The sequence below is a fragment of the Quercus suber genome, unplaced genomic scaffold, assembly GCF_002906115.3.
Source record: "Quercus suber isolate HL8 unplaced genomic scaffold, Cork oak 2.0 scaffold_596, whole genome shotgun sequence".
In the NCBI taxonomy this organism is placed as follows: domain Eukaryota; kingdom Viridiplantae; phylum Streptophyta; class Magnoliopsida; order Fagales; family Fagaceae; genus Quercus; species Quercus suber.
The window spans coordinates 319,174-346,018 of record NW_027070040.1 but is presented as its reverse complement, the minus strand read 5'-3'; the positions used below and the strand labels follow the sequence as shown (position 1 = coordinate 346,018).

Here is a 26,845-nt window from a genome sequence, read left to right as displayed (position 1 = left end):
GATGATTATTTAGAAAATTGAAAGCATAGGTTACTCTTCAGGTAGTGTTATATATATGTTCTATGAAAATAATTTGACGGTTTACTGCCTATGCATTACCAAATGTTGTTGTAGGTGAAATATTGTTTATCTTGTATAACAATGGACAAAAGTTGGATGAAGAAGCGGAAGGGTTCAATTGAATATATTGAAGGTGTTGTTCAATTTGTGGAATTTGCATCAAAACATGCAAGGGATGGGAAAATATTTTGTCCTTGTACCAAATGTGTGAATTTGAGTTTGGTACCACCTGCGGTGGCACGTGAACATTTGTTTCGTAAGGGGATTCTTCAAAGTTACACACATTGGAAATGGCATGGGGAATCGGCGGTTGCGCCAACGGCCACCGACTGTGGTAGTAGTCATGTGCAAGACTCCCTAGAACAGTACGGTGACTTTCGTGGGATGTTACATGATTTGTGCCCCACGCATGAAATGCCACCCGAACCAATGGACGAAGGTGAAACTGTGCAACAACCGGCTCATGGTCCGAATGATGGTGCAGAAAAGTTTTACAAAATGATAGATGATGTGGACAAACCATTATATGCTGGGTGTACAAAATTTAGCATATTCTCGGCCATCGTTGTGTTGTTCCAGTTGAAGACTCTTTGTGGTTGGACAAACAAGTCATTTACTATGTTGCTTCAAGTCTTGACCGATATGCTCCCTTCAGACGCTAAGTTGCCAAAGGACCATTATGAGGCTAAGAAGGTAGTCCGAGATTTGGGTTTGGGTTATGAGAAGATCCATGCTTGTCCGAATGATTGTATGCTATTTTGGAAGGAGAATGTTAACCTTGATGCGTGTCCTTGTTGCAAAGAAAGTAGGTGGAAAACGAATGAGGCATCCGTTACAAGTAATGATGCCTCATCCAGTAAGGGAAAGAAGAAAGCTGCAAAGATCCTACGATGGTTCCCCTTAAAGCCAAGATTGCAGCGATTGTTTTTGTCACCTGACCTGGCTACTTCTATGAAATGGCATGTTAATGGTCGTACAGATGACGGGGTAATGCGGCATCCTGCTGATTCAGAAGCATGGAAAATGTTTGACACTACGCATTTACAGTTCTCATCTGAGCCTCGTAATGTCAGACTTGGATTAGCTGCGGATGGGTTCAACCCGTTCGGAATGCTGAGTACCACTCACAGCACTTGGCCTGTCATGCTAGTCCCTTACAATCTCCCACCTTGGCTATGCATGAAACGGTCATCTCTGATTCTATCACTAGTTATTCCAGGTCCTAAATCACCAGGAATTGCGATAGATGTGTACTTGCAACCCTTAGTAGAAGAACTGAGGGAATTATGGGATGTTGGAGTAGAAGCGTATGATGCATCTTCAAAAAATGTATTCCAATTGCGTGTGTCCTAAATCACCAGGAATTGCGATAGATGTGTACTTGCAACCCTTAGTAGAAGAACTGAGGGAATTATGGGATGTTGGAGTAGAAGCGTATGATGCATCTTCAAAAAATGTATTCCAATTGCGTGCAGCATTGATGTGGACCGTACATGATTTTCCTGCATACGCAGATGTGTCGGGTTGGAGTACGAAGGGCAAGTTTGCATGTCCTTGTTGTGCCTCGGAGACTGACTCTCGATATTTAAAAAATGGCCACAAATTCTGTTACATGGGACATCGGCGATGGTTGGCTAGTGACCACGAATTTCAGGAAGAAGATACATTATTTGATGGAACTACTGATATCCGAGTGGCTCCTATGCCACCAGTTGCATCAGGCATAATTGTGGACACTGAAAGTTTAGTTGGACGTTGCCTAGGAAAGAAATGTCAACAAAAATACAACAAAAGAAAGAGAGGCGAGGCAAACCAGTGTGTTTGGAAGAAGAGAAGTATTTTTTTCACATTGCCTTATTGGAAGGATCAAAAGTTGCAACACAATCTTGATGTCATGCATATAGAGAAGAATGTGATGGACAATATACTTGGCACACTGCTGAACTTGAAGGACTGGACAAAGGACAATTATAAGGCACGCCTTGACTAGGCGGACATGAGAATAAGGAGTGAACTCCACTTACGCCGAAAAGATGATGATAAGTTTTTGATACCGCCCGCATGTTTTCATATGACTGCATTGGAGAAAGATGGGTTCTTGCAAGTTTTGCGGGACGTAAGAGTGCCTGATGGATATGCTTCCAACATCTCACGCCGTGTCAATCTAAAAGAACGCAAGATTTCTGGTTTAAAGAATCATGATAATCACATACTGATGCAACAACTCCTTCCAATTGCTTTACGAGGATCTTTGCCATCGCATGTTACTAGGCCTTTGATAAAGCTAGCTTGTTTCTTTAGGAAAATTTGTTCAAAAACCCTCACGATAGCAGATATTGAGAGTGCTGAGGCAGATATTGCACTCACGTTGTGTGAATTGGAAAAGATATTTGTACCATCTTTCTTCACTGTGATGGTACATTTGGTCGTGCACTTGGCTACTGAAGCCAAGATTGGTGGTCCAGTTCAGTACCATTGGATGTACCCCATTGAGAGGTAAGTCGTACGTAATACATGTTTCTCTGAGGTTTCATGTGTGCTTTGTAATAGCTAGTCTCAATTACTAACCTTCGCATGCGCATGATAGGTACCTCTCACGCCTTAAGTCCTACGTAAGGAATAGGGCTGCTCCAGAAGGGTGTATTGCCGAAGGATACATAGTGGAGGAATGTTTAACGTTTTGTTCACGGTATATGGAAGGAGTTGAAACTATATTCTCACGACCCACGAGGGCGATAGAGGACTCGACAGGGGCGGTGTCTACTGTGGCACTAGACAATAGAGAGTTGACCCAAGCTCATCGCTATGTGCTATTCAATTCCGAGAACATTCACCAGTTTCGTGAGTAAGTACAACAGACATCAACATAATTGCACGACAATTCAATGTTCGCTACGTGTATTAACACTAACACAATTGCCATCTCATGCAGGATGCACATAAGGTTGATAGAGGACGAACTGAGAAGTGGCCGCTGTCGTACCTCCAATGATACTATTCATAAGCACCACATGGAGAAGTTTTGTGGCTGGTTTAGATGTCACGTACGTGTCACATCCTCAACTGCTTAACCTTGCAACTTTCCCATAACTAGAATGACTGTACTAATTAGAATTAGTTTGTTTGGTTATATTAGGTGATGTCAATGACTGATGCTGATAGGGAAAGTACTGGACTTACTGATACACTAATCACGCTTTCCAAAGGGCCATATACTTCAGTAAATCGACTGAAACATTATGTCATAAATGAGTTAAAATTTAGGAGTGCAAATGTTGAAGGAAATAGAAAAACGCAGAATAGTGGAGTTAGTGTCGCCACTGAAGGTGGCAATACATTCTATGGTGTGTTGACAGATATTATTGAGTTGAATTATTCTGGCAAGATCAGACCTGTGTTATTCAAGTGTAAATGGGTTGATGATCAAAATAGGAGGGGATATAAGACTGATGAGTTTGGGTTTCCCATGGTGAATTTTACTCACTCCGTTCATGGTGGGGAGGAAATGGTGCATGAACCATATGTCTTGGCATCTCAAGCTACACAAGTTTTTATGTTGAAGATAAAAGGCATAAAGATTGGTATATCGTTGTTAAAACGAAAGCCAGAGATGTGTTTGATGCGGGTATTGGGCCCCATTGTGATGAGGATGACACGGATGAGTTTCTTGAGAACATTCTGTACTCTCTCACTAGTACTGATGTTGGGACGGATGACCTTCGTTGGGGTCGAGATAATGTGGAGGGAATGACAATTGATGCCTCTATCATTGGCCCAAGAGATCTTCATGAAATGGACAACTTGGATGAGTGCGAGTTCATTGATGATGAGTCCAACGATGAAGATACCAACGACGTCGAGTACAGTGATGAGGAGTAGTGTAATAGGATACTGCTATTGTATGTGTAATTATGTTATGCTTACTATTGGACTTATAAGTTCTCATTTGTAAAGGCATATTGTGTGCAAAGGTTGACAATGTTACATATATATGTACAAATTGTTATTTTGACAAAACTGTTAAGAAATAAAAGTTTGCACGTATATAATTATCAGGTGAAACTATTACTTCTTCATGTTGTTGCATATATATGTTACAACTGTTATTTATTCGTGTTGTTAAGAAATAATAGTTTTAACATAAATAATTATCTTTAAAATTGTTACTCTATCATGTCATTAGTTGTTGACTATTTTTCCTCTTTGTATTGTAAAAGGTGTTGGACGCAAGAATGGGGAGGAAACGTCAGTTGCGCCTTGTTTACGTTGGGGAAGGATCGTCGCATACACAACAACGGGTGGAGGCAGCTGATGATCAGCAAGCCCACATTTCTGAGGAGGCAAGACCGGTGGCCAATGACGACGAGACACAGGCTCCAGGTATAGGTCATGTCTTCGAATGTAAGGTTTAATGTTTATTATTAATGTTTATTATTAATGTTTAATGTTTATTATTAGGTCACCACGTAGTTGTTTATGAAAGTTAGAGTAACCTATGGTTGAAACCAAATGGAATATAGTCAAGGAAGCAAACACTAGACAAGTACTAGTACTAGTATATCCTTTGATTAAGAAAAGTACTAGTATATCCTTGACAAAGAGACCGTAGTTAATGAGATGAAAGTATTACTTTGTTAATAAATCAGCATAAATTGCATAACTTATGTAGTATCTTAGCATGATCAGGAGACAATGCAAAGGTGAAAATAGTTTTGGCTTTGGGGGGGGTCTTGAGTTCTAGCACGTCACGATTGATTTTGTAAAAGAATAATTGGCAATAATAATGACACTTTAGACTGAAACAGCTATCGTTCTTGCAGATTAACTTTAATGGTTTATAGTTCTTTATGTAGCTATCTAAATAAAAGAAACTCTCATCACAACCAATATGCCCTAGTGTGATGAACATCATTAATTATTACTAACTAATTTGCAGGTTATTGATAATGTCCAATGATTAATTAGGTTAAATAAGAGTGGTTAAGACAGAGTATATGGATTATTGTTTTTATAAACACACTTAACTTTCATACATATCCATGGAAGTTTCCTAAGAAACTTCACCATCTAGTTTATTTTTTGATAAACACCATCTAGCTAGTTTCTTTGATAGTAAGGAAAAGCAAACTGAATATATGGTCTATAGTTGAAAGCAAACGGCAAATGGTCAAGGAAAAGCAACAAGTACTAGTATATCCTTTGATTTAATAAATAAAATAAAGTACTAGTATATCCGGTGACAAAGAGATAGTAGTTGCTTAGATAAAAGTATTACTTTGTCAATAAATCGGCATAAATTGCATAACTTTATTTTAGCATTGATTGGGCGGCAAAGGTGCAGTTGGGTTTGGGTTTGGGATAAGTCTTGGATTCTAACAATATATATATATATATATATATATGAATATGTGAGAGAGAGAGATTTGAAAATTCCTATAGAAATGTATGTATTATATTTAGTTATTAGCCTTCGGGTGTGCATGTGCAATAGATAATCTAATATAAATATTCAAAAATAATTACTAAATAGAATTATTAATTTTATATAAAACTTTCATACTTCCATCAACAAAAGGAAGAAAAAAATACAAGAAAAGAAAAGCCTTTACAATGAAATTTTGGCTTATAGTGTATTAATATCTTTACACAAATTTTAAATTAACACAAAAAACTCAACTGTTTTCTATGGTTGCAATTTTTAACTAACCATTTTTTTAGATACACCTACATCAATGTCAATATTCTACAACTAATAAGGTCAAGTTAGTTATTCTTCCCTATACCTTGATTTTTTTTTTTAATTAACTTACGTTGTATAAACTTATTAAAAAATTCTCTAAAATTGTGCATTTTCTTTTCAAATTTCATTGTCAGTGGTTAATAAACAGTTATATTGTAGTAATTTTGGTAACTTGTGTAAATAGTACAATTCAATTCAAATTATCCAAACATATGTATATATGATTCTATCTTTTAGTGATATACATATTAGTGTATTACTGAGTTAATAAAAAAAAAAAAAAAAAACTAATAGACAGGTCATGTGCCAAAGCCTTCCAGTGTAAGTAATTAATTTAGTAGTTATTTTTTCTATATAAAAAAGTAGTAGTTATAATAATCAAATCCATAAAATATAAAATATAGCCAATTTAATAGTATGGTAATAAGTAGAATCATATTTTATTTGTGATTTTTTTTTTCTATTACTTTTCCAACTCATTTATATCCCTTTTGTTTTTTTTTTTGTTTTCCTTCTTTCTGTTCCACTGTAGATAGCTAGGATAGCTAACCCATTCCCTTTTATGAATTTGAGCGGAGCAAAACCAATGAGCTAAAAGTAAAAATATATTCGTCAAGCCAAAAAAAGTAAGAGGGATGTTTATTCATATAAGTAAATATACCCTGAAATCCATTAAAAAAGAAAAAAAAAAAAAAAAAAACTATAACTACAAACCAAAATATCTCATGGACTAGTTTTTCCTTAACACAAACCAAAGACAAAAGTCCAAATGATTGTAACTAGAGTTATTATACCATTATAGAGTGCAACAAATACTAGTTTTGTGTTGTCTCTCATTTATATACTATAAGTTCAAAAATAAAATTTTCAGTAATTAGTTCAAGAACTCTCCAAATTTAAATCATGGTTATGTTAAGGAAAAAATAAGTAATATTGTTTTTTTTAAATATTGTTAAACATAGATGCAAATTATGGTAATTTAATATCAATCTATTCTAATTTCACTACAAAAAACGCGGGTTTCAGCCGCGTTTTTGTAGCCGCAATTGCAATTATGAGTTGCTAGTTTACCAAAACAAATAATACAGTACATAAAATATGGAAGTATATGACGTATATTAAGTTCAGTTCGGTCCGTTTGGTCTATTAATTTCCGTTGGGTCCAATTTGGTCGATTTTGGTCTATTTGGTCCAATTTGGTCTCCTCAGTCCATTCATTTCTACGCAGTCCATTTTGGTCCAACATTGTCTACTTTGGTCCTTTAGGTCCACTATGGTCCATTCCATCACTTCAGACCAATTTCATCCTCTTTGGTCCACTCTGTCCACTTTGGTCCATAGCAGTGCACTTAAGCTTGATCAATGATAAGTTTGGGTGGAACTTATATTTCTAAATCAAAATTTATTAAGGAAAAATGAAGGCAACCCAAACGAAGCATGGTTGCTCATCTTTTCAAAAGCTAGGTAAGTGCATGCCTCTTTAAAGATGCAAAATTAACGTAAATCAAAATAAACTCACAAAATTGCATGATAGAATAGTTATCATAATTTCATTTTCCTTTTAAACAAAATAAGTACGAAGACATAGTTTTCGTTATGTGGTCTTCCAAATTTGTAGGCTAGGTTACAACTGTTGTATGTGTAACAAAATGTGTGGATTGCCAATATAATGGGTGAACAAGTTGACTGGTCAATTACTCCTAGTGCCACTACGCATGTAGGTTTATTACTCATACATCTATGAAGTCACGGAATTAGAAATGAACAGTCATTGTAATTATAGTACAAGTTAGAAAATGTTGTCAACAATTAACTTGGTCGAGTAGGGGGTATTGGTCATTTGCAACCTCAATAAATGGAAAGTCATTAGAATATGTTGTTGTTCCAGAATGATTGAAAGTTATACTTGCAAAACTTGTGGGTTACAGGAATGCGTGGGAGAAAGGCCTCAATGTACTCATGTTTTGTTTAAATGAAATCGTATACTTTTATTATATAAGTAGTTGGTGGCAAATATTTGCATGGTGTGATACTTTACTAGTTGTGACATTTGTTAATTGATTGTAATATTGGTGGTTTTGTAGATACGATGATATTGTTCACACCTCCGCACCGGTACAAAATTCAGAACCGGTACAAAATCCAGAACCGGTACAAAATCCAGCATCGGGGAGAATGCCTGGAAGACGTGGGAAAACACGGTTGGCTGACATATGGGCAATGACTGGTGAGTACAAAATCAATTTGCCGTTAAATGCTGGAGGCCAACCGATTGGGGAAGATGGGTCTTTGTTCGTTCGGTGGTTGGGCTCATTTTGCGAGAATGGCTTGTTATGCCCACTTACGCCTGCTCATTGGCCAAGCGTCCCAAAAAAAGTTAAAGAGGACTGTTGGGTGGAGATTAAGGTAATATGAAAATAAAGTAGTAGTTATTTTTCTTCATAGCTGCTATCGTAATAACCTATGTATATTCAGCCGTTGTTGTAATTATAACAGTATATTTTGCTAACTCCGCTTTGGCATTTCAGACCCGGTACATAATTAATCCCAATATTGTTCCACCACCCAATCAAATGAGCTGGGGAATGAAGATACTAGGGGCACTGAGGAGAAATCGCAGGACGAAGCTAAAGAAGGAGCACAAAAAAGATGGGCTGACTCGTCAACAAGTATTGGCTAGGCAACCACCTGAGATTATCACAACGCAATGGGCGGAGATGGTTGATTATTGGTTTGATGACAAAACTGAGGTACAACTACTTTCTTCGTCAATCTCATATTAGTGGTAATTTAGTCAGGTGATGTTTTCTCGTTTCATTTTTTACGGTAATGTGGTTGTAGAGAAAAAGTATCAACAACAAGGCAAGTCGAGATAAGCAAGAAGACATAGCACGGTCTGGGGCCAAAAGTCTTGCTCAAATTTCTGATCAAATGGTAAGAAATAAAACCCTTAGTCATGAATGCGTACATGATGTTTTTGATATTATGTTTTCATATTTACCAAGTTAAGCTCATTTTATATGTTTTAGGAATAAGGCGTTCAAATCTAATGCATTTTATATACTAGCTCTCACTTGCCATGTCCTTTTCAATTGTGATCATCCAAATTTGACGAATCAAGTTATCCGCTAAAGAATGGTTCTTTAAAATATCTTAGTATCGAATAGCGACGGAATTAATGTGTAACCTTCACACTGCCTATTGTGAGCCATTTGGAATCTTTAGATGAGAAAAGAGAAGTATTATTATTATTACTATTACTCATATTTGATGCTTCACCTATTAAAAGCAACAACAAGTTTTTCTAAACTATTAAAAGACATTGTCCAAGTTAGTCATAAGGTAATAATTTTCAAACTTGAATAAATATATATTCTATAAAAATCACATTTTTAAGAATTAGGACAGTGTTTAAAAAAAAAAAATTATGATAGGTCATGCACTATATTATTATTAGCTTGTCGTGCACTATATTATTATTTCACTGAAGCTGAGAATTCTAAGGATTTGCCTCTTCTTCTTTGGCTCAATGGAGGTAAACTTTCATCTATTCTATCAATCTCTCCAAACTGATCATAATTGTCACTAGCTAGCACAAATAATGTAGGTTGTTTGTATAATGCAGAGAGTCTTCTTATCCTTTTGGCTTTTTTTCTTTGATTATTTGGCTATCGTTTTGGACTTTTTCTCATTTCTTTTCATTTTTGTTTCCTTTAGAGGGAGACAGCCAGAGATGGTTTGGATAGGAATGCATTAAAATATCCCAGAAAAAAGTCATAAGAACCTGAACTAGAAATCTTGAGAATTCATCATTAGTTATGTGGTGGTTACACGCCTCTTTCTTTGGGACTCTTTCTCTCTCTAGCTATCTCTCTCTCTCTCTGAAGTGAGGCCATACCTTTGCATGATAGTACCTATAATAGGTTGGGAGGTATCATTATTATAAGAACATTTTCAACAATATTATGTGTGTTACTGTACAAATATGTGAATGATTACTCTCCAATGAAAAAAATGTGAATGATTAGTGGCTTCTTTGCCTATTTATAACTATATTATTAATACTATGAAGATAAGAAGTTGTAATTGACGTGTATATATAACTATAATATTTATAATGATTTTTTTTTTCCAAAATCTTGATTGGAAAAAAAAAATTTCCACCTAAAAAATTGCCTATATATATATATTATTGTTATTATAAATACCTATAATTGTCACTCTTATTGAAAGACATTTCAACCCCTCTTGCTCAATTATTATTTAAAAAAGATTCTAAAAAAAATGTATTATTATTTGTAAATAAATTATATATATATATATATATATATATAATTTATTTAAAAATAATAATACATTTTTTAGAATCTTATATATATATATATATTGCTCAGGTGGCATCTGTGCCACTGCCTTTTGTGGAAGTTCTGCAAATTAAATCCCAAAACTCACTCTTCTGGAGGATTTCTCGGCGAGAGTGTTGTATATCCATCTTGCAAATTGTAATTTAAAATAAAGAAAATATTAAAAACCACATATGGATGTATGATTTAATAAATGAATTTATCATTTTTTTACAATAGAATAGTCAAGCTTAGCATGCATTTTAAGTTATAGTATCATCACCTCTTTTATTTTTATAACAAGGTTAAAAAGAGGATTTGTCATTGGGATTATTAATTTATTAGTGTTTTAATATATTTAATGAATTTAAATAGACATGTAAAAATAAAATGCTATAAGTTTATTATATTTGACCACGACAACAATAATCCCAAGTTTTTGTAGTCCCAAAACTTTGAGATTGATAAATATATTAATATAGGAGTATATTTGACAAGATATAATTATATGAAATTAATAACATGTTATCTGCATCTACTTTCTAAAAAAAGAAATTTTATCGACATCTATACTCTATATTATGTGAAACCTTGTTATTACTAAGTTTTGGTTCAAAAATAAAAAGAAGTTAATTCTATGTTTTAATATGGTGATTAAACCTTGTTTAATTTCTCCACAGGCCCAGGTTGTTCATCTCTTGCTTATGATAGGTCATGTTCCATAATAATTGTTTTTTTTACTACTAGAGAAAGATAAAATTGGTTTCTTTTATTATGAAGGTAGAATGCAATCATATATCCTATATTCAATTATACCTATGCTAACACAAAACTCACAATTCTGATTAGTGTCAAACAAGACGAGAGTAAGCATAAATTCCACAAACCAATCATGTTCAAATTTAAAGGGAGCTTGCTAGTGGATATACAGTCATATTCTTCATGTAAATAGGGTCGAAAGAGCTTTTTAGTATGATCAGAATAAGATAAAGAAATCCTCATCCTCATACTTCATTTTATCTCAAATAACGTGTCATTATAGGAAGTTTATGATGTCTATTTTCGAACTCTCAATGTCAGTAGTAAGGATTTGAATATCTTCATTTTAAAAAGTCTTATGCCTATTTTCTAGCTAAATCCTCTCATTTATTTACAACTGTCTTAGCTTTATCTATATAACCAAATTTGCTATGTTATGACTAAGGCATTTTTGTGGATTTGTGTTAAATGTGGCATAACAACATTGTAAGCAATAGTGTTGATTGTATGTATGTTTCCTCATCATGTAGGCGAAAGCCAAAGGGGCGGCAGTCGAACGCGCGGATGTATATCAACGAGTGTACCGCACCAAAGAAGGGGTTCCTGTTAGTGCCGTGTGCAAGATAACATGGTAAGCACAATTTCAACGAACTGAATTTTTGTGTATTTTGTGTTTGTATTAATTATGGTGTGTAATATATTGTTTGATTCTTGTGGGAAAACAGGATAGGATGGCAGCACTGTTGAATGACCAGCACATACGACTAGAAGGAGAGATTGATCATGGAATCCTCTGGTCCAAGGACGACGCGTATGCTCAGGTGATGGGTCGTCCAGAGCGCCCAGGCCGTGTACGTGGGGTGGGTTTGGTATCACCCCATCAGGAAGAAGTAGCACAAATTCTTCACAGCTTACCTCGACTATGTCGTCAACCAGAGCTCACCAAAGGATGTCAGAGTTGGAGACGAGTCATGAAGAGCTTAAGGAGCAACTAGCTCAATCTAGAGAGGAGCTAGCGAAGCATAGGGAGGAAGTAGCTCAATCTGAGGCGAGGCATAGGGAGGAATTAGCTCAATCTGAGGCAAGGCACCAAGCAGAACTGGCTGACCTGAAGACGTCGATGAGAAGCTATTTTGTGGAACTTAGCCAGGAGTTTCGTAATATATATCCTTCTTCAGGTAGCGAACAAATGTTATTTAGTGAAACACTACTTTTTGCAATGCATTGTTATGTGATATTGACACATTTTGCCTTTAATATATTGTAGCTAGGATCGCAATGCCTGATGCGGGAATGAAACTGTGATTCCTGAGGTAAAACAAAATGTCTTTAAAAATTATAGTTAACATATATACATACCATGCTATCATGGATATACTATGAATCTTCATGAGTAGACACATGCAAAATACGTTAGGTTCCATGAACAAAACAATAGCTCTCATTATCAATGCTCTTCCAACTATATTGCTTAAGTTGATAAAATTATGGACTGATTTGACTAGATTGTTTTTAACGAATAGTTGAACAATTGTTTACTCTTCCTTTCATATATGTTACTCTTTGTATTATGTTACGGTTTTAGAGTAGTGATGAGCTCTCCCTATTTCTTTCGATCTACGTATGTAGTCTCGCACCTATCATATATAATATTATTCAGTTTTTCCTTCTGGTTTGGCATTTGAAAAGTCAAAGCACCCTTAAAATTAGGCAAAAAATAATGCTATGTCTCATTCCCTCACATCATTCAAGCATAACACATTGCTCCATTGTCAAGGATTTTCATGATAAATGTGCATTTAAGCATTGCCGCATTACCTTTTGGAATTCATGTTTAGAGTATTATTATGTGTTGGAAGCAAACATTTGGCATCTTTAACTTGATTATGAATCTTTGTGTAGTTTTACCATGGAGTGGAGAAGAAGGCATTTCCGTTCAACCTTTTTGGAAGCAAATGAAATGGACGACCTGTGATGTCCAAACCTATAGCAAGAAGGCATCTTTGTATATTTTTTGTGATGATGAGTACGTTTGTATATATCTTTTGTGATGCCTTAGTGTAGTTGTTGGTTGCTGCCTTAGTGTAGTTGTTGGTTGCTGCCTTAGTGTTTGAGGGCATTTTAGAATGTAACACGGTCATCTTTGTATATTTTTTGTGATGTCCAAACATTTGTATACATCTTTTGTGATGCCTTAGTGTTGGGAACTTGAATATTTTGCTTCATTTGTTGTTGGGAACCTGGGCAGGTACCTGTGATGTTCAGATATTTAACAGGAATTTGTATGTGTATGGGAGGAAGCTGCTGTTTAAGAGGGGGTGGGAAAAAAAAAAAAAAAAAAAAAACCTATAGCCGCGTTTTTAAAAACGCGGCTATAGGTTGCTGAAAACGTCACTGAAGCAGCCGCGGTTTTGCTGTAAACGCAGCGCAAGAGGCACCTATAGCCGCGTTTTAAAAACGCGGCTATAGGTCCGCTGCTGTAGCCGCGCGTTACAAAACGCGGCTCAAGTGCGAGCTGTAGCCGCGTTTTGAAACGCGGCTCCAGCTAGTCCTGTAGCCGCGTTTTTTACATAACGCGGCTACAGGTCTGGTACCGTAGCCGCGTTTTGAAACGCGGCTCCAGCTAGTCCTGTAGCCGCGTTTTTTACAAAACGCGGCCATAGGCCTGCGGAGCCGGTCCCCTTTCCCAAACCGGAAAACGCGGCTACAGGTCAGATCTGTAGCCGCGTTTTCGTAAAACGCGGCTATAGGTTGACCTGTAGCCGCGTTTTCCAGAAACGCGGCTAGAGGTCTGGAGCTGCGGTACTTAGGCCGCGTTTACAAACGCGGCTACAGGAAACGCGGCTCCAGCCTGTAGCCGCGTTTTTTGGGTCTATAGCCGCGTTTTTCAAACGCGGCTATAGACCCAGATTTTTGTAGTGTACACATGATCTCCATGCTACTTCAACCACCTCCCCACACCTACTATCAGACAACCACATCTCCTCAAACCTGAAGGGTTTTTAATACGATGGAATTTCTATTCCTGTAGGGTTGATAAACAATGGGCAATGATCCGATGAAAGACAAGGTAGATGGTGAACTTGAGTGCTCGGGAACCTCAAGAACCACGGGTTGGTTGCTAATCAACGATCTAGTCTCTCCCAAATCAAGTGTCCATCGCTGTAATGTCTTCTCCACGTGAAATTTGGGCCAATAAAACCTAAATCCATAAAACCACACTCATCTATAACATCCCAGAAAGCTTGCATTTGACTATTTTCACAGTTTATTCCTCCCATCTTTTCTTCTTGTCTTGTGATTTCGTTAAAATCCCCAGCACACAGCCAAGGAATGTGCAGCTTATCATTTAGGGTTCAAAGCTTTGGCCATGCCTCAATTGGTATATCCTTGACATAGCGTTGCAACACCAAAAGGTGTTTGTCAAAACTCCAAGGTTCATTTGAGAGAATGAAGTCCACTTCATGTTTATTGTCGAATGTAAAGAGGACTAAGTGGTTGCCCATATTTTTGACTTTGAAGCCATTCTTTGATCTCCACAATGGCATAAAAGTCGAAGCAATAACTTCCATATTTAGAGCTTTTCTTGTGTAGAATTTGCCAGAGATGATAAATTCTGGCGTAGCCATTTCCTCCTCAAGATCGAAGGTTGGCCCTTCTCTGTCAGAAATCGACAAACCTTTACAATGGTTTGTAAGATCATCCACGATTACACTATTTCCCAAACCCTCAAAAGAAAAAAACCACTAGCCTTAAGGATAAACTTGTTATCCTAAGGGACAAAAGCAATTACATGTAGGGACACAATATTCTATAGCCTAGGAGAAGTTCACAGAGAAACTTTCACTGTATAAAGAGCTAAACAGCCACTGGCCTCAACTTACCATATAGAATTAAGCAAAATACTATTGCAAATGTGTGGTCCTTCAAGTGATAATTCTAGGATAGTGTAAGAACAAAACCAGTAATTGTGGGAGCATTCTCAAATTCTTTAAATCAGAGCATTATTATCAAAAAATTCTATACCACCCTCTAGATAATATGCACCAACAAAGCATAAAGATGATATTAACATGGGCATAAGATAATTTGCAAATTACGATTTGTTAATAAAACTTGTGAAAGATACATTCAATGAGATTCTCTATAATGATTTAGCCAAACCATTCAAACATTGCAACCAACACAGCTACAATCACTTAACAACCTTCACTACTCTACAAATTCATATTTATAAGCCAATCTAATTGAAAAACAATTTCTAAAATTTTAAAAACACAGCACACACTAATAAAATTTTAGTATAAATTAGATCTAACCCAAGCGCCACAACTGTCCATGAAGATTAGTTTAGCTTACTTATTTTCCTGAATAATTGGTTTATCTAAAATTCACAACAATATTACCCACTTCAACTACAGAGAACAACCCCAAGAATTTTAATTATATGGAAATATCAAATATACTCATTCTCAGTATGGGGTTGGACCCATGACATTAAGCTTCATGCAAAAAATAAAGTTCAGTTTGAAAATAAAGATATGAAATGAAAATGGGGGAGAGAGATTACTCAGTGGTGGCGTTTAGAGTTTTAGGTTCGATTCCGCCAGCAAATTTCCTAAACTTTTAATTTCAGAAGAGAGAGCTTTTTCATCCTCATTGGAATCTACATTTCCCCCAATTTCTCATTTCAAACGAAACACAAACTCAAATATAAGAATAATAGTGTAACATTTGAGAAACCAAACAGAGAGTGATTTGTGAGGGTAATTAAAAAGAGACACGACCACGACAACAAACGACAAAAAATAAAAAGTAAAGAGTGAGATCGCTCAGTTCAGTGTGTATTCAACACGCAAAACTTTCTTGCAAGAGAAAGCCCTGCATTCCGGTTTGTTCAGCTTAAATTTTACCCAAGGGAGTCAATCTCGTACCGGAGGTTGCACCAGTTTGACTAGCGAAACAATATATTTCGATACCGAAAAATACCAACGTACTGTTTCGGATTTACCGTTATTTTTTATATTTATATATATATATATATATCTCTGTGTGTGTGTGTGTGTGTGTGTGTGTGTGTATTATAATAAATATAAAAGTTTACCATAAAATATTTCCTCAATTCAGAACAAATTATTTATGATTTTAGACTTTAGTATCAATTGAAAGAAAAAAAAACACAATATAAAAATAGAAAGATTAATTGTTCATTGCATACTAAGAAAACAAATAATACTAATAAGTTAATTCAAATAAGTTACCATTCTACCTTTACAAAAATTCAAAAATTACAAAACTAAAAAAAAAAAAAAATCTTTTTTTGTACCGGTCGGTATTGCCTAAAATCGACTGGTATGGCCGGTACATGACCAATACGGCCTGTATTTAAACAGGTACGAAACATTGACATTTCAATACCATATACGTACTGATACAATACATTCCGGCCGGTACAACCGGTACCGGTACAGTATCGACTACGTTGATTTTACCCAATCATCATTGCGATCTTATTCTTCATCACCATTATTATTCTAAACCAAACACTCAAAACATCTGAGAGAGAAAAGATTTGGTTTTAAAAACCGAACTGGACCAATCGGTTCAACCAAAAACTAGACCTTAATTCGATCCGATTATTGCTAAAAACCGAAAATAGAAGAAAAACTGATAAAAACCTGGTTTTAGTAGTTCTTCATAAAAACTTTAGAGATTTAAGAGATAGTTCTTCATAAAAACTTTAGAGATTTAAGAGAGAGAGAGAGAGAGAGAGAGAGAGAGAGAGAGAGAGAGAGAGAGAGAGAGAGAGAGAGATCTTGTTTCAAATTTAAGAGGAGAGATTTTGATTTTGGAAATTCTCTCAAACCTAAAGTGGTGAACCTAAGATACCAACAGTGACCTCAAAAACATCAGATCTCTTATGTTTGTGTCGAGGAAGGAGCCCAAAGACGAAGCAAAGTTAAAGTGCTTTGATCTGTTCGCTTCAATTTTTGTTTGCTGTTCTCGCACAGTTGTACATACTCATATTGATTAGAGAGACAAAGAGAGGGAAAGAATATTGAAGAGGGAAATGAAAATCTATTAACTATATAAAAAAGCCAATAGGCTTAGGAATAGTGTTTTGGTTTAGTCAAGTTCTTGGACTTATTCTAATGCTACTAAAAAACCTTTCAAACTTATTCAAGGCATTTGGCCAATCTGGTGAGATGATTTTTTTTTTTCTTCTCAAGTACACCAATTTGTTTTTGTTTGTTTTATATTATATTATCTATATATAAAGTGAGTGAAGGGCTTGAAACTACAATATTTATGGTTTGTTCAACTTGCACTGTTTCACCGGCCTTTTTTTTTTTTTTTTTTGAATGCATAAAGTTACAGTAGTTTTGCTACATTGTTTTTGGTTTGTTCAATTCGCAATGTTTCACAAAATAATAAAATATTAACATAGCAAATTGTCCTTTAGTTTTTCTCTACTTAAACATAACGGTGTAGAGGCTTTTTTGAACCAAAAAAATGAGGATCCCAAATAAGGGAAGTCCCTTAAATAGAAGTATAGATATTGGAACCAACCACAACTAAAAATGAAGTTATTGTGCAAAAAAAGTGCTACATCCACAACATTTTTCACAACACTTTCATAACAAACCAGAAGTGGTAAATTGTTATTGGTTCTAATTTAAATTTGCTAATAAAATTAATTTTTTGTCCACCAATAATAACCTGTAACAACTTACTACTGATAATTTAGGGGAAATTACAATATACCCACCTATGCTTTGGCTCATTCGCACTTTGCCTACTCATGGTTTAAAACTTAACACTTTGTCCACCCGAGTTTCAATTCGTTTGCTCCTTGTTACCCACCTCAGCCTTAGACATTAGAAAAATATGTTTTTAATTGAAATTACAACATAAAAATGATCAAAACCACTTAATTCCTTAAAGGTTGAGACGAAATTGAGAGCTATCTTGCTAAACCATACTCAGGCTGGCCTTTTGAGTGTGGTGGCGAAGGCTTTGCACATAATCTCGTATAGGACCCTTATAGGTGCATGAGGGTTTTGAATGACTCTAGGTGGTCGAGGGGGTCCTTCAACCCATCGTATACCTCTACTTGTAGCATTCTGAACTTGGCTGGTAAGGGAAAGGATGTGACTGGTGCAGTGAAGGAAGAATTAGTACGATATACTAGTTCATCCAAGCTAGTAGACACCCTACCCTTTAGGGCATTCATCATCATATCCATCTTCTCTTTCATCGTCTACATCTTTTGCGTCATACACAACGTGCTGACTTCTAGCTCAGAAGGACGACTAGCATCCTGTTGGTCCCGTCTACTGACGGCATTGCTTTCCTCTTAGTCATCCCTCTCTAAGTGATCGTTCGTCAGGGATGGTCATTGTCACTTCGTCCCTTTCCTATCCATCATTATGATCATTCGGCTCCTGATCATTCCATTACTCCAACTGTCGTTCCAACTCATGGTTCTGCTGAGTGAGCCGTTCAACCGTTGCGGCGAGGGTTTGCACCTACCTCTCCAATGCGTTGAGCAGGTTTTTGGTCCCTTGGTTGGTGGTGGCTATTGATCGTGTCAGGACCATACAACTCTTTTTCTTTGAAACGGCGATATGGCTTATCACTCATTTCCCACAGACGACGCCAATTGATGATGCACAAAAATCATCAGTGAATTGATCGTCCATACACGTGCCAATGGATGTACCTAAAGAACAAAAGATAAGAACCAATCAAAGAGCTCCGATGAGGTACCTACCAAAGACCCTTCGAAGGTTAAGTTAGTGATAGAAAAATCTCCAAGAACTCAAAGTGCAAGAGTTAGGAAGAATTCATGTACCTCTAAAAGGGTAAAGTTTGTGGTTTATATAGTGGTAGAGAGCTGACCCGAATCCCTTGATACGGGGGAATTCCTTTGTAGAGAGAAAGGTCCCAAAATACTCGGGATCACCTTTCCATATATAAGAGATCTGATTGTGTGGTAGGGCCTTTGGTCGTGATGTGCAGGTAATTTCCACGTAAGGATATATGAGTGGGCCCCACGCAAGCCCCATGGAAACCCTATGGGGATGGGTCAACAGGATTAGGGGATTGCCTAATCCGTCGGCCCACGAGTCGGTCAACCTTTTTCAGTACCCTCATACCGATCAGTTAAAAATTATCCTCATCATAAACTTGTGATCAATTCTTTTGGATAAGTAAAAAAACTGATAACTTTATAAAAATGAGAAAAAAAAAAAAAAAAGCCAAAATATCTGTTGAAAATACATTATGAGTTTAGTACTAAGAGCCAAGAGGAAAATATGACATTATAAACTTTGAAACCAACTTCCACAAAACATGAGACAATGGTAACAATTAATAAACAACAAACCCTAAAAGTCTAGAACACGATTATTTTTCCTTTTTTCAATTGACTTGAAGAAATACAACAACATAGAAAGGCCTCAGATATTCCAGAGATATCATTATCTTATAACAGATAATCATCCGATGTAGGCACAATCATTTTAGATCATCACTGGCCTCAACTTACCATATAGAATTAAGCAAAATACTATTTCTTTTCTTTTTTTGAAAAGCAAAATACTATTTCAAATGTATGGTCATTCAAGTGATAATTATAGGACAGTGTAAGAACAAAACCAGTAATTGTGGGAGTATTCTCAAATTCTTTAAATTAAAGCATTATTACCAGAAAATTCTATACCATCCTCTAAGATAATATGCAACAACAAAGCATAAAGGTGATATTAAAGATGAAATTGTGAAAGATTAAGCTACAATGAAATTTTGTATAAGAGCATCCACATTGGTGGAATCATAATTTTAGCTATTTGGTTCCACCAAGAGCTACTTTATTTATTTTACCTTCTCACTTTACAAATTACCCAACATTAATGGTTTTATTTTAGTTTTCAACACAATAAAATAATATAAACAACACTATAAAATAATATATCTACTACAATAAAATAATATATCCATTACAATAAACAACAATTATAATTATGACCACCAACACCGCCATATGATAGATTGATAGCAAATAATTGTTTAGTGTAATAATAATTTTTTTTAACCCCATATTATATATATATACAATGATTTTTTATTAAAATAATTTCTCAATTATCATGATAACAAATAATTGTTTAGTGTAAGAATAATATTTTTTAATCCAAAATTTTGTTATAATTTGCTGTGTTTTATCAAAATTGTAATTTTTATTTAGTAAATTTCATTACATGATAGACACATGTCCCGCTAACTTCCTCTTATTATTTTTTTTCCTTCACTTTTTTTCTCAGCCACACATGTTTCTTTTCCATTCCCATCAAATATTTTTTCTTTTTCCTCCACTCACCATTTTGTCTCTTCTTCAGCTCTTCTTCTTCACCTAAGACTAAAAGATAGTTCTTCTTCTTCACCCAAAAGACGAGAAGAAAGAGATATATTACACACAAAATGAGAGAAGAAGAAGCCATAGCAAAAGAGGAAGAAGCTCACGGTAGAAAAAGAAGAAGCCCGCAGCAGCAGTGGGTTTATGGGTTTATGTTGGAATTGAAAATTGCACATTTGATTTAGAATTTTGCAGTCTGTTTGGTTAGTTAGAATTTGGAGGAAAGGAGAAGAAAGAAGAATTTGAGGAAGAGAAGAGAGAAAGCTGAGAAAGGAGAGACTAAAAGCTGCAATGGTAATAAAAGAGAAAAAGGAAAAGAAACGCATAAATAAAATACAATTTGTTTTTTTACCTTTGAGATTGTTTTGCACTGTAACTGAGAAACTAAAATATTTACTTTGGCTCCACTAATGTGCTCTCATTTTTGTATTTTATGGTGCTAAAAATAGCAATTTAACTTTTTAGCACCACCCATTCTGATGCTCTAATGATTTATCAAAACCATTAAGCACTGCGATCTTACTCTTCATCACCATTATAATTCTAAACTAAACACTCAAATATCTGAGAGAGACAAAGGGAGGTTGAGAGAAGCTATGGCCTGAAGCCCTAGAGACTTTTGCTGCTGACATAGGGTTAAACCAAAGGTGTGAATTTATAGGAAGTCATTTCAAGGGTTTTAAGGGGTTTTGCTTGCACAATGGCAAGAGGGTCAAGATTATGGTTCTGGGTTTTTTGGCTTGTGAAAGTCCGGGTGGTCCACAAGTCAAAACACATGAACTTTTCATTTTGAAGGTTTTTTTCCTTTACTTTTCAGAGTAAGAGTATCTTGGGTACGTCTGGCAAAGAATTTTGAGTACATTATTTATAATTTTTTAAAATATATGTGAGTAAAAAAGTGTGTAAAAATAAAAATGAGTTGTTTGAAAATTGAAAATGAGTTGTTTAACAACTCTACTAAACGGGGCTTCTAAACTTTTACTTCTTTATAATTTTATTCAATAAAATAGTCATAATATGTATTTAAATACTGTTTATTTCGTTAAAAATTAAAAATTAAAAATAATAAAAAAATAATTCCTGATTACTGCTCACTACTATTCAGTACTGTTTATATCCTATAAACAATACATTAAGCGCTAATTAAAAAAAAAAAAAAAAAAGAAGCCAAACACGCCAAACACGTGAACGCGGATGCGCAAACCAAACAGACACTATAGTTATAAAATTAGCTTTTTTATTGATCACTTAGTTCTATTGTATATTAAAATTATATCCATCTGATGATATTTCTGCTTTGCAGACAAAAATAGGGAAAGCTTTTGTCGGCATATTGCCACTAACTTAGCCATTTTGGCTGTCTAGCTTATAATATTATCCTTTAAGCCAAAAAAAATATTAAAGTTATATTAAAATGTTCACATTTATTTTAATTTGGTCCCATCAACGTCTATCTCTTGATGAATTTACCTAACTATCCTCTCTTTTCTTTTCTTTTTTCGATTGAAATTGGTGATTACCTAACTATCCTAACGCTTTATTGACTGTGCTTAAGGTCAGTTGATTATTGGCGAGTGTTCCCCAAGTATCCTAACATTTTGGTCGAAGGAGTATTCCCCACGACGCCAATTTTGGACATATCCGCTGCCGCCAAGCACGAGTACTGCATTGCAGCTTAAAAAATGATATGTTCATAATATTTTTATAATATTTTTATAACAAATTTTAAGTGATATAATATTTTCGTAACAAATTTTAAGTAGTATATTTTTACATTGTTATTATTGAGGTAAAAAAATAATTTTAATATTAAGTTTAAATTTAAATCAATAACAACTAATCACGTGAAAATATTGTAACTTGTTATGAAAATATTGTAAAATTATTGTCCACATAGCACCCTCGTTCTTGCTTCACTCCCCAAGGAAACAATTTTGACATATCTGCCGCCGGCTCATGCTTGGTCGGCACGAAATCATGCTTGGTCAGCACATTTCTGAGACCCACGGGCCACGGTTAAGGCAGAGAAGAGAATCCTCTCTAGGACTCTCTTTTATCTCCCTTTTCCTCCATCTCCAACCCAAGAAAAGCCTCCCAAAAACCCAACAAAATCACACCTCAAAAGCTCACTGCAAGAATCCCAAAGGACCAACAAAGAAAGAAAGAAAGAAAAAGAAGAAGCAGAGACCACAATAAAGAATCAGAGCAAAGCTCAGCTCCAACCGAAGCAACCACAAGCCAGAACCAACAACAACAAGAACCACCATCATCAAGCAGAGAAAAGAAGAACAAAAAGCAAAGGAGTACATCAACTGGGTAAACCTTAAACCCATCCCTCATTCCTATCTCTGTATTTTACACTTTCACTCTGTACACATCCTCACAGAGTCACCACACACACACACACACTCTGTATTTCCCTATTTCCTATAACAGCTTCATTTTCATAAATAAAGCCTCAAACACCGAGCACACAAACACATATATCAAGCTCTTACCCTAAAGATGCCACATGTTTCTTCCTTTAATTATAAAGATGCCATCTTATTTTTTCATATTTGCACATTCACTTGTTTTTAACATGTTTGCATTTTAAATCCACACTTTTTGCTTGTCTTCATTTAAGACATTTGCTTTGCAACTTGTGTGATGCTCATGCTTATAGCTTCATGCTTACCTATTGGTAGTACAACACAAGCTTACAAATATCATTTATTTAAATTCCATTTCTTTTCTTGACGTCAAAACTTACACAGTTCAGCAAAAGGATAAAAAGACAAACAAAAATAAAAATTGTTTTGGGTACATTAACACCACACAATTGATGGTACAACACAGGCTTCTACTTTCTTTCTTTCTTTTATTTTTTTTTTTTTAATAGACATTGGTATTTCAAACAGAGATATATAACAGAAGGAACTCTCTTCATCTACTTCCGGTGAACAAAAGCATGAAGAAGAACAGAGCAGATGGGAACATTCCCCACAAAGTTATACAGCAAAGTCTAAATTATGGGCCACAAAATTGATTTCCACACATTTCAGCAACATCCCATTTCTCAAAAGAAGATACTAATACAATTGCCTCAGCTGTGATTATTTCTATAGACCGGTGTGGATGGGACTCAAACCACTTTTGTGGAAGATAGCATGATAGGTACTACCAACTAAAACAACTCTACATCAAAAATCTGGAATTGATGATTTCAGTAGTCTACTATGTAGATCAGAAGAAGAAAACTTAATAATAGATTGCAGTCCACACCACTCTTGGATCAATTTTCAAGGACAAATGCATGAAACCATCCACACTCATGCGTCCATGTATAATCCACATGAATTTGAAAAGATTAATCAGAAGATGAAGCTTAACCACAAGATCTGCACATAAATCACCACTGATTTAAAAATAAGATTTATTGGAAGATAAAGTTTCCAGATTAAGCATAAGATCACCCCAAAACGAAGAAGAATTTAAACATAGTATTTGATTCTGGTCATGCATAAGCCACAAACCATATTGGCGCAACCAAGCATACTCGACACCTTAGGCTTTCATCATATATGAGCAGTGATCATGTCACATGCTATTAAGTTCACATTTTCTGCAATGTCATTTGTTGACCCAACTGAAAAACTCCAAGTCGAATAAATGAAGATGAGAAAGTCTGATCTACTGGGATGGAAGTGATGCAGTAAGTATTTATTCGGGTTAAGGAATTTTACCAGAGTTTGGTTGCTAAGAAATGTGAGAACATGGCACAAAATAGAATGTTGGGTATAACTCTTATGGGGCATTTTGGTTTGGAAGGTGTTTGGCTAAGAACTCATCAAGACTAACTAATATGTTTGAACAAGAATTGCAAAGTGGGTGCTTTTGTCGCTACAACTAAAGAGCAATTCACACCGGCCTTCGTAAAACTTTGCAAAATATAAAAAGCAACTAATTTTACATATTTTGTCCCAAAAATCTTCCACACTAATCAAACCAAATTTGTCTAAATATCCAAAATTGCTACAGTCACTATGTATATTTATCCATACAATTACTGTTTATTTGCATTTTATATTTTATTATTTTTTTCTCTCCACAGATCTGGTCTCTCTCTCTCTCTCTCTCTCTCGTCACTTTCCCTTCTCTCTCTTCCCCTCACTCTCTTCTCTATCTCACTCATCAGACATGCTCTCTTCTAAACACAAAATCTCCGCACGTACCCATCATCAAATACTTCAGTTATAGAAATCTGTGACTCCAAACACAAAATTCCCACACAATCTCAACATCAAATACTTCACCTACACAAACCCATAATCCAGACCCACACAATTTGGGTTTTTTCTTTTATTTGGCTTCAAGCTTGGTGGACATTTGTGGGTTTGTAGGAGTTGATGTACAAGCTTGGAAAATTTTGTGGGTTTGTTGGAATTGATGATAGAATGTGTGGATTTTGTTTTGGTTAGGGCTGTCCACGGGTCGGGTCGGCTCGGGTTTGGGCCTGACCCGGACTCGACCCGACTGGATCGGGTTAGCAAAATTGTGACTCGTAACCGACCCAATATATAGGTCAGACCCGGCGGTTCGGGTCAATGGTTTAACGGGTCGGATTCGTCGGTTTGGCGGGTTTGGGCTTCGAATTGGGCTAAACTTGTGAATTTGCATAAATTTTTTTAATTTTAACCCAATTTTTGATAGGCCTTTGGGCCCAAATTAATGGGCTTCGTTTTAACAAAGATTTAGATACTTTGACTCATGTAAATATATGGTACGGGCTCATCCTTCATTTCAAATTGGGCTTTCAAGTTGTATGCCATTCCACAACTTTAAATCTATCGGGCCTACAGGCCTTTTTAAGTACAAATTTTTATCAGTACAAATTTAATGTTTGATATAAAAACATTTGCAAGCACATAAAAACAGTACATCACTGATAACAACTGGACAATTAGCAAGCACATAAAAACACCTAATATCACATTCTAACCACCTGTTAAAACCACACAGTACAAAAAGAGACATTTTTCAAAATGCCACAGCCTTAATACCTGGGCACTGGGCAGCACATAAAAACACACAATACAAGAAAGAATTTTTTCAAAATGCCTAGGAATTAAGACCTGGGCAGTACCCTTAAAATCCAAAAACAAATCAAAAAAGTCTAATAATATCACATTCTAACCACCTGTTAAAACCACACAATACAAAAAAAAAAGACATTTTCAAAATGCTACACCCTTAAGACCTGGGCACTGGGCAGTACATAAAAACACACACAATACAAGAAAGAATTTTTTCATAATGCCTAAGAATTAAGACCTGGGCAGTACCTTTAAAATCCAAAAACAAAAAAAGTCTAATAAGCACAAAAGCACATCTCAACCTACTAAACCTGCCAAGTTGTGCCAACCATTCCATACATGTAACACAACTTTTACACAAGCCAGCAAAACAAATTCTAACAAATAATTCAATCACAGCCAGTGAGCCACACCACAAGTATAGCAATATGAGCATCTTGCAATATTTCCATAAGAATCAAAGAAGGCAGAAAGATAGTTACTGCAAGTGTGTAAGGCAGTAAACTACCAAGGCAGTAGCTAGTTATAATTAGTTACAATATTATGAAATACCTAAGTATTTCCAAAAAATAGCTTTTCTAAAGCATTAAAGAACAACTACTCTATAGTTTAGTCCATTACTAATAGGAAAGAAAGCATATAAACCTAATAAGTTTTCTTTCCTATAAGCAAGAGTTGATCTATAAGTTATAAGCTAGAAAAGCACTATACGTCCAAAAGAACTTCCAATCTGTATCCAAAAATCTGCCTCCTATACAAAATGTGTCCCTCCTACAAGAAAATGGGCAAAAAGATATTTATCAATAGAAAATATAAAGACAAGACCAAAAAATACAGAATAGCAATAACCAAAAAGTAAGGGCAGAAACTTACCCAGTTCGTGATTAGTCATCAATAGTAATTGAGATACCGCTTGAGCTTGAACTTCCACCACCTGCTGCTGCTTGACGTATAACTAGAAAAGAGAAAGAAATGAAAGCTATTAGATTAAATTTCATTTGCATAAGACACATTTAATAGCACTTAATAGACAAAAACTTTGGAAGTTAACATTTTACCTAAATCATGAAATTCATCTTCCAAGGCCTCTACCTCATCCTTTGACTTACGAAAAGATATTGGAACCGAGGCTTGAAGCCAATCTTGTGCACAAACAAGATTTTGAACCATGAGTGAAGAGAGTGAACTCCGAAATGGATCAAGTATGCATCCTCCAGTACTGAAGGCTGACTCAGAAGCAACAGTAGACACAGGTACAGCCAGCACATCCCTAGCTATTTTGGACAGCACTTGATACCTATCTGAATTTGCCTTCCACCACCCCAATATCTCAAACTTAACATCCCCCCTTCTATTTTCACAATTTTCAGCCAAATATTTGTCAATCTCATTGCTACACCCTATGGACTGCTTAGCCTCCAAGAAACGGTCAAACCTAGAATTAACCATC

At 35.5% G+C, this 26,845-nt stretch overlaps 1 protein-coding gene, 2 long non-coding RNA genes and 1 other non-coding gene across 4 annotated transcripts; 2 read left to right on the top strand and 2 right to left on the bottom strand.

The window, feature by feature from the left end:
• Nucleotides 1–141: 141 nt before the first annotated feature.
• On the top strand, nucleotides 142–1,413 carry LOC112012465 (uncharacterized). Its single transcript, XM_024044847.2, has one exon. The coding sequence runs from the start codon at nucleotides 142–144 to the stop codon at nucleotides 1,411–1,413; it is 1,272 nt and encodes a 423-aa protein (XP_023900615.2).
• Nucleotides 1,414–15,468: 14,055 nt separating this feature from the next.
• On the bottom strand, nucleotides 15,469–15,572 carry LOC112019887 (small nucleolar RNA R30/Z108). The gene has a single exon (XR_002883723.1). It is a non-coding gene; the product is annotated as a small nucleolar RNA R30/Z108 (small nucleolar RNA).
• Nucleotides 15,573–22,227: 6,655 nt separating this feature from the next.
• On the top strand, nucleotides 22,228–24,408 carry LOC136063920 (uncharacterized). The gene is made up of 2 exons (XR_010625570.1): nucleotides 22,228–22,636; nucleotides 23,221–24,408. It is a non-coding gene; the product is annotated as an uncharacterized LOC136063920 (long non-coding RNA).
• A 1,406-nt stretch (nucleotides 24,409–25,814) lies between these two features.
• LOC112019848 (uncharacterized) lies at nucleotides 25,815–26,568 on the bottom strand. Its single transcript, XR_002883714.2, has 3 exons — nucleotides 26,454–26,568; nucleotides 26,269–26,350; nucleotides 25,815–26,166 (listed from the first exon to the last, which is right to left on the bottom strand). It is a non-coding gene; the product is annotated as an uncharacterized LOC112019848 (long non-coding RNA).
• Nucleotides 26,569–26,845: the final 277 nt, after the last annotated feature.

Coding starts and splice junctions, on each gene's coding strand:
- LOC112012465 (XM_024044847.2), top strand. CDS start 142: ATGGACAAAAGTTGGATGAAGAAGCGGAAGGGTTCAATTGAATATATT.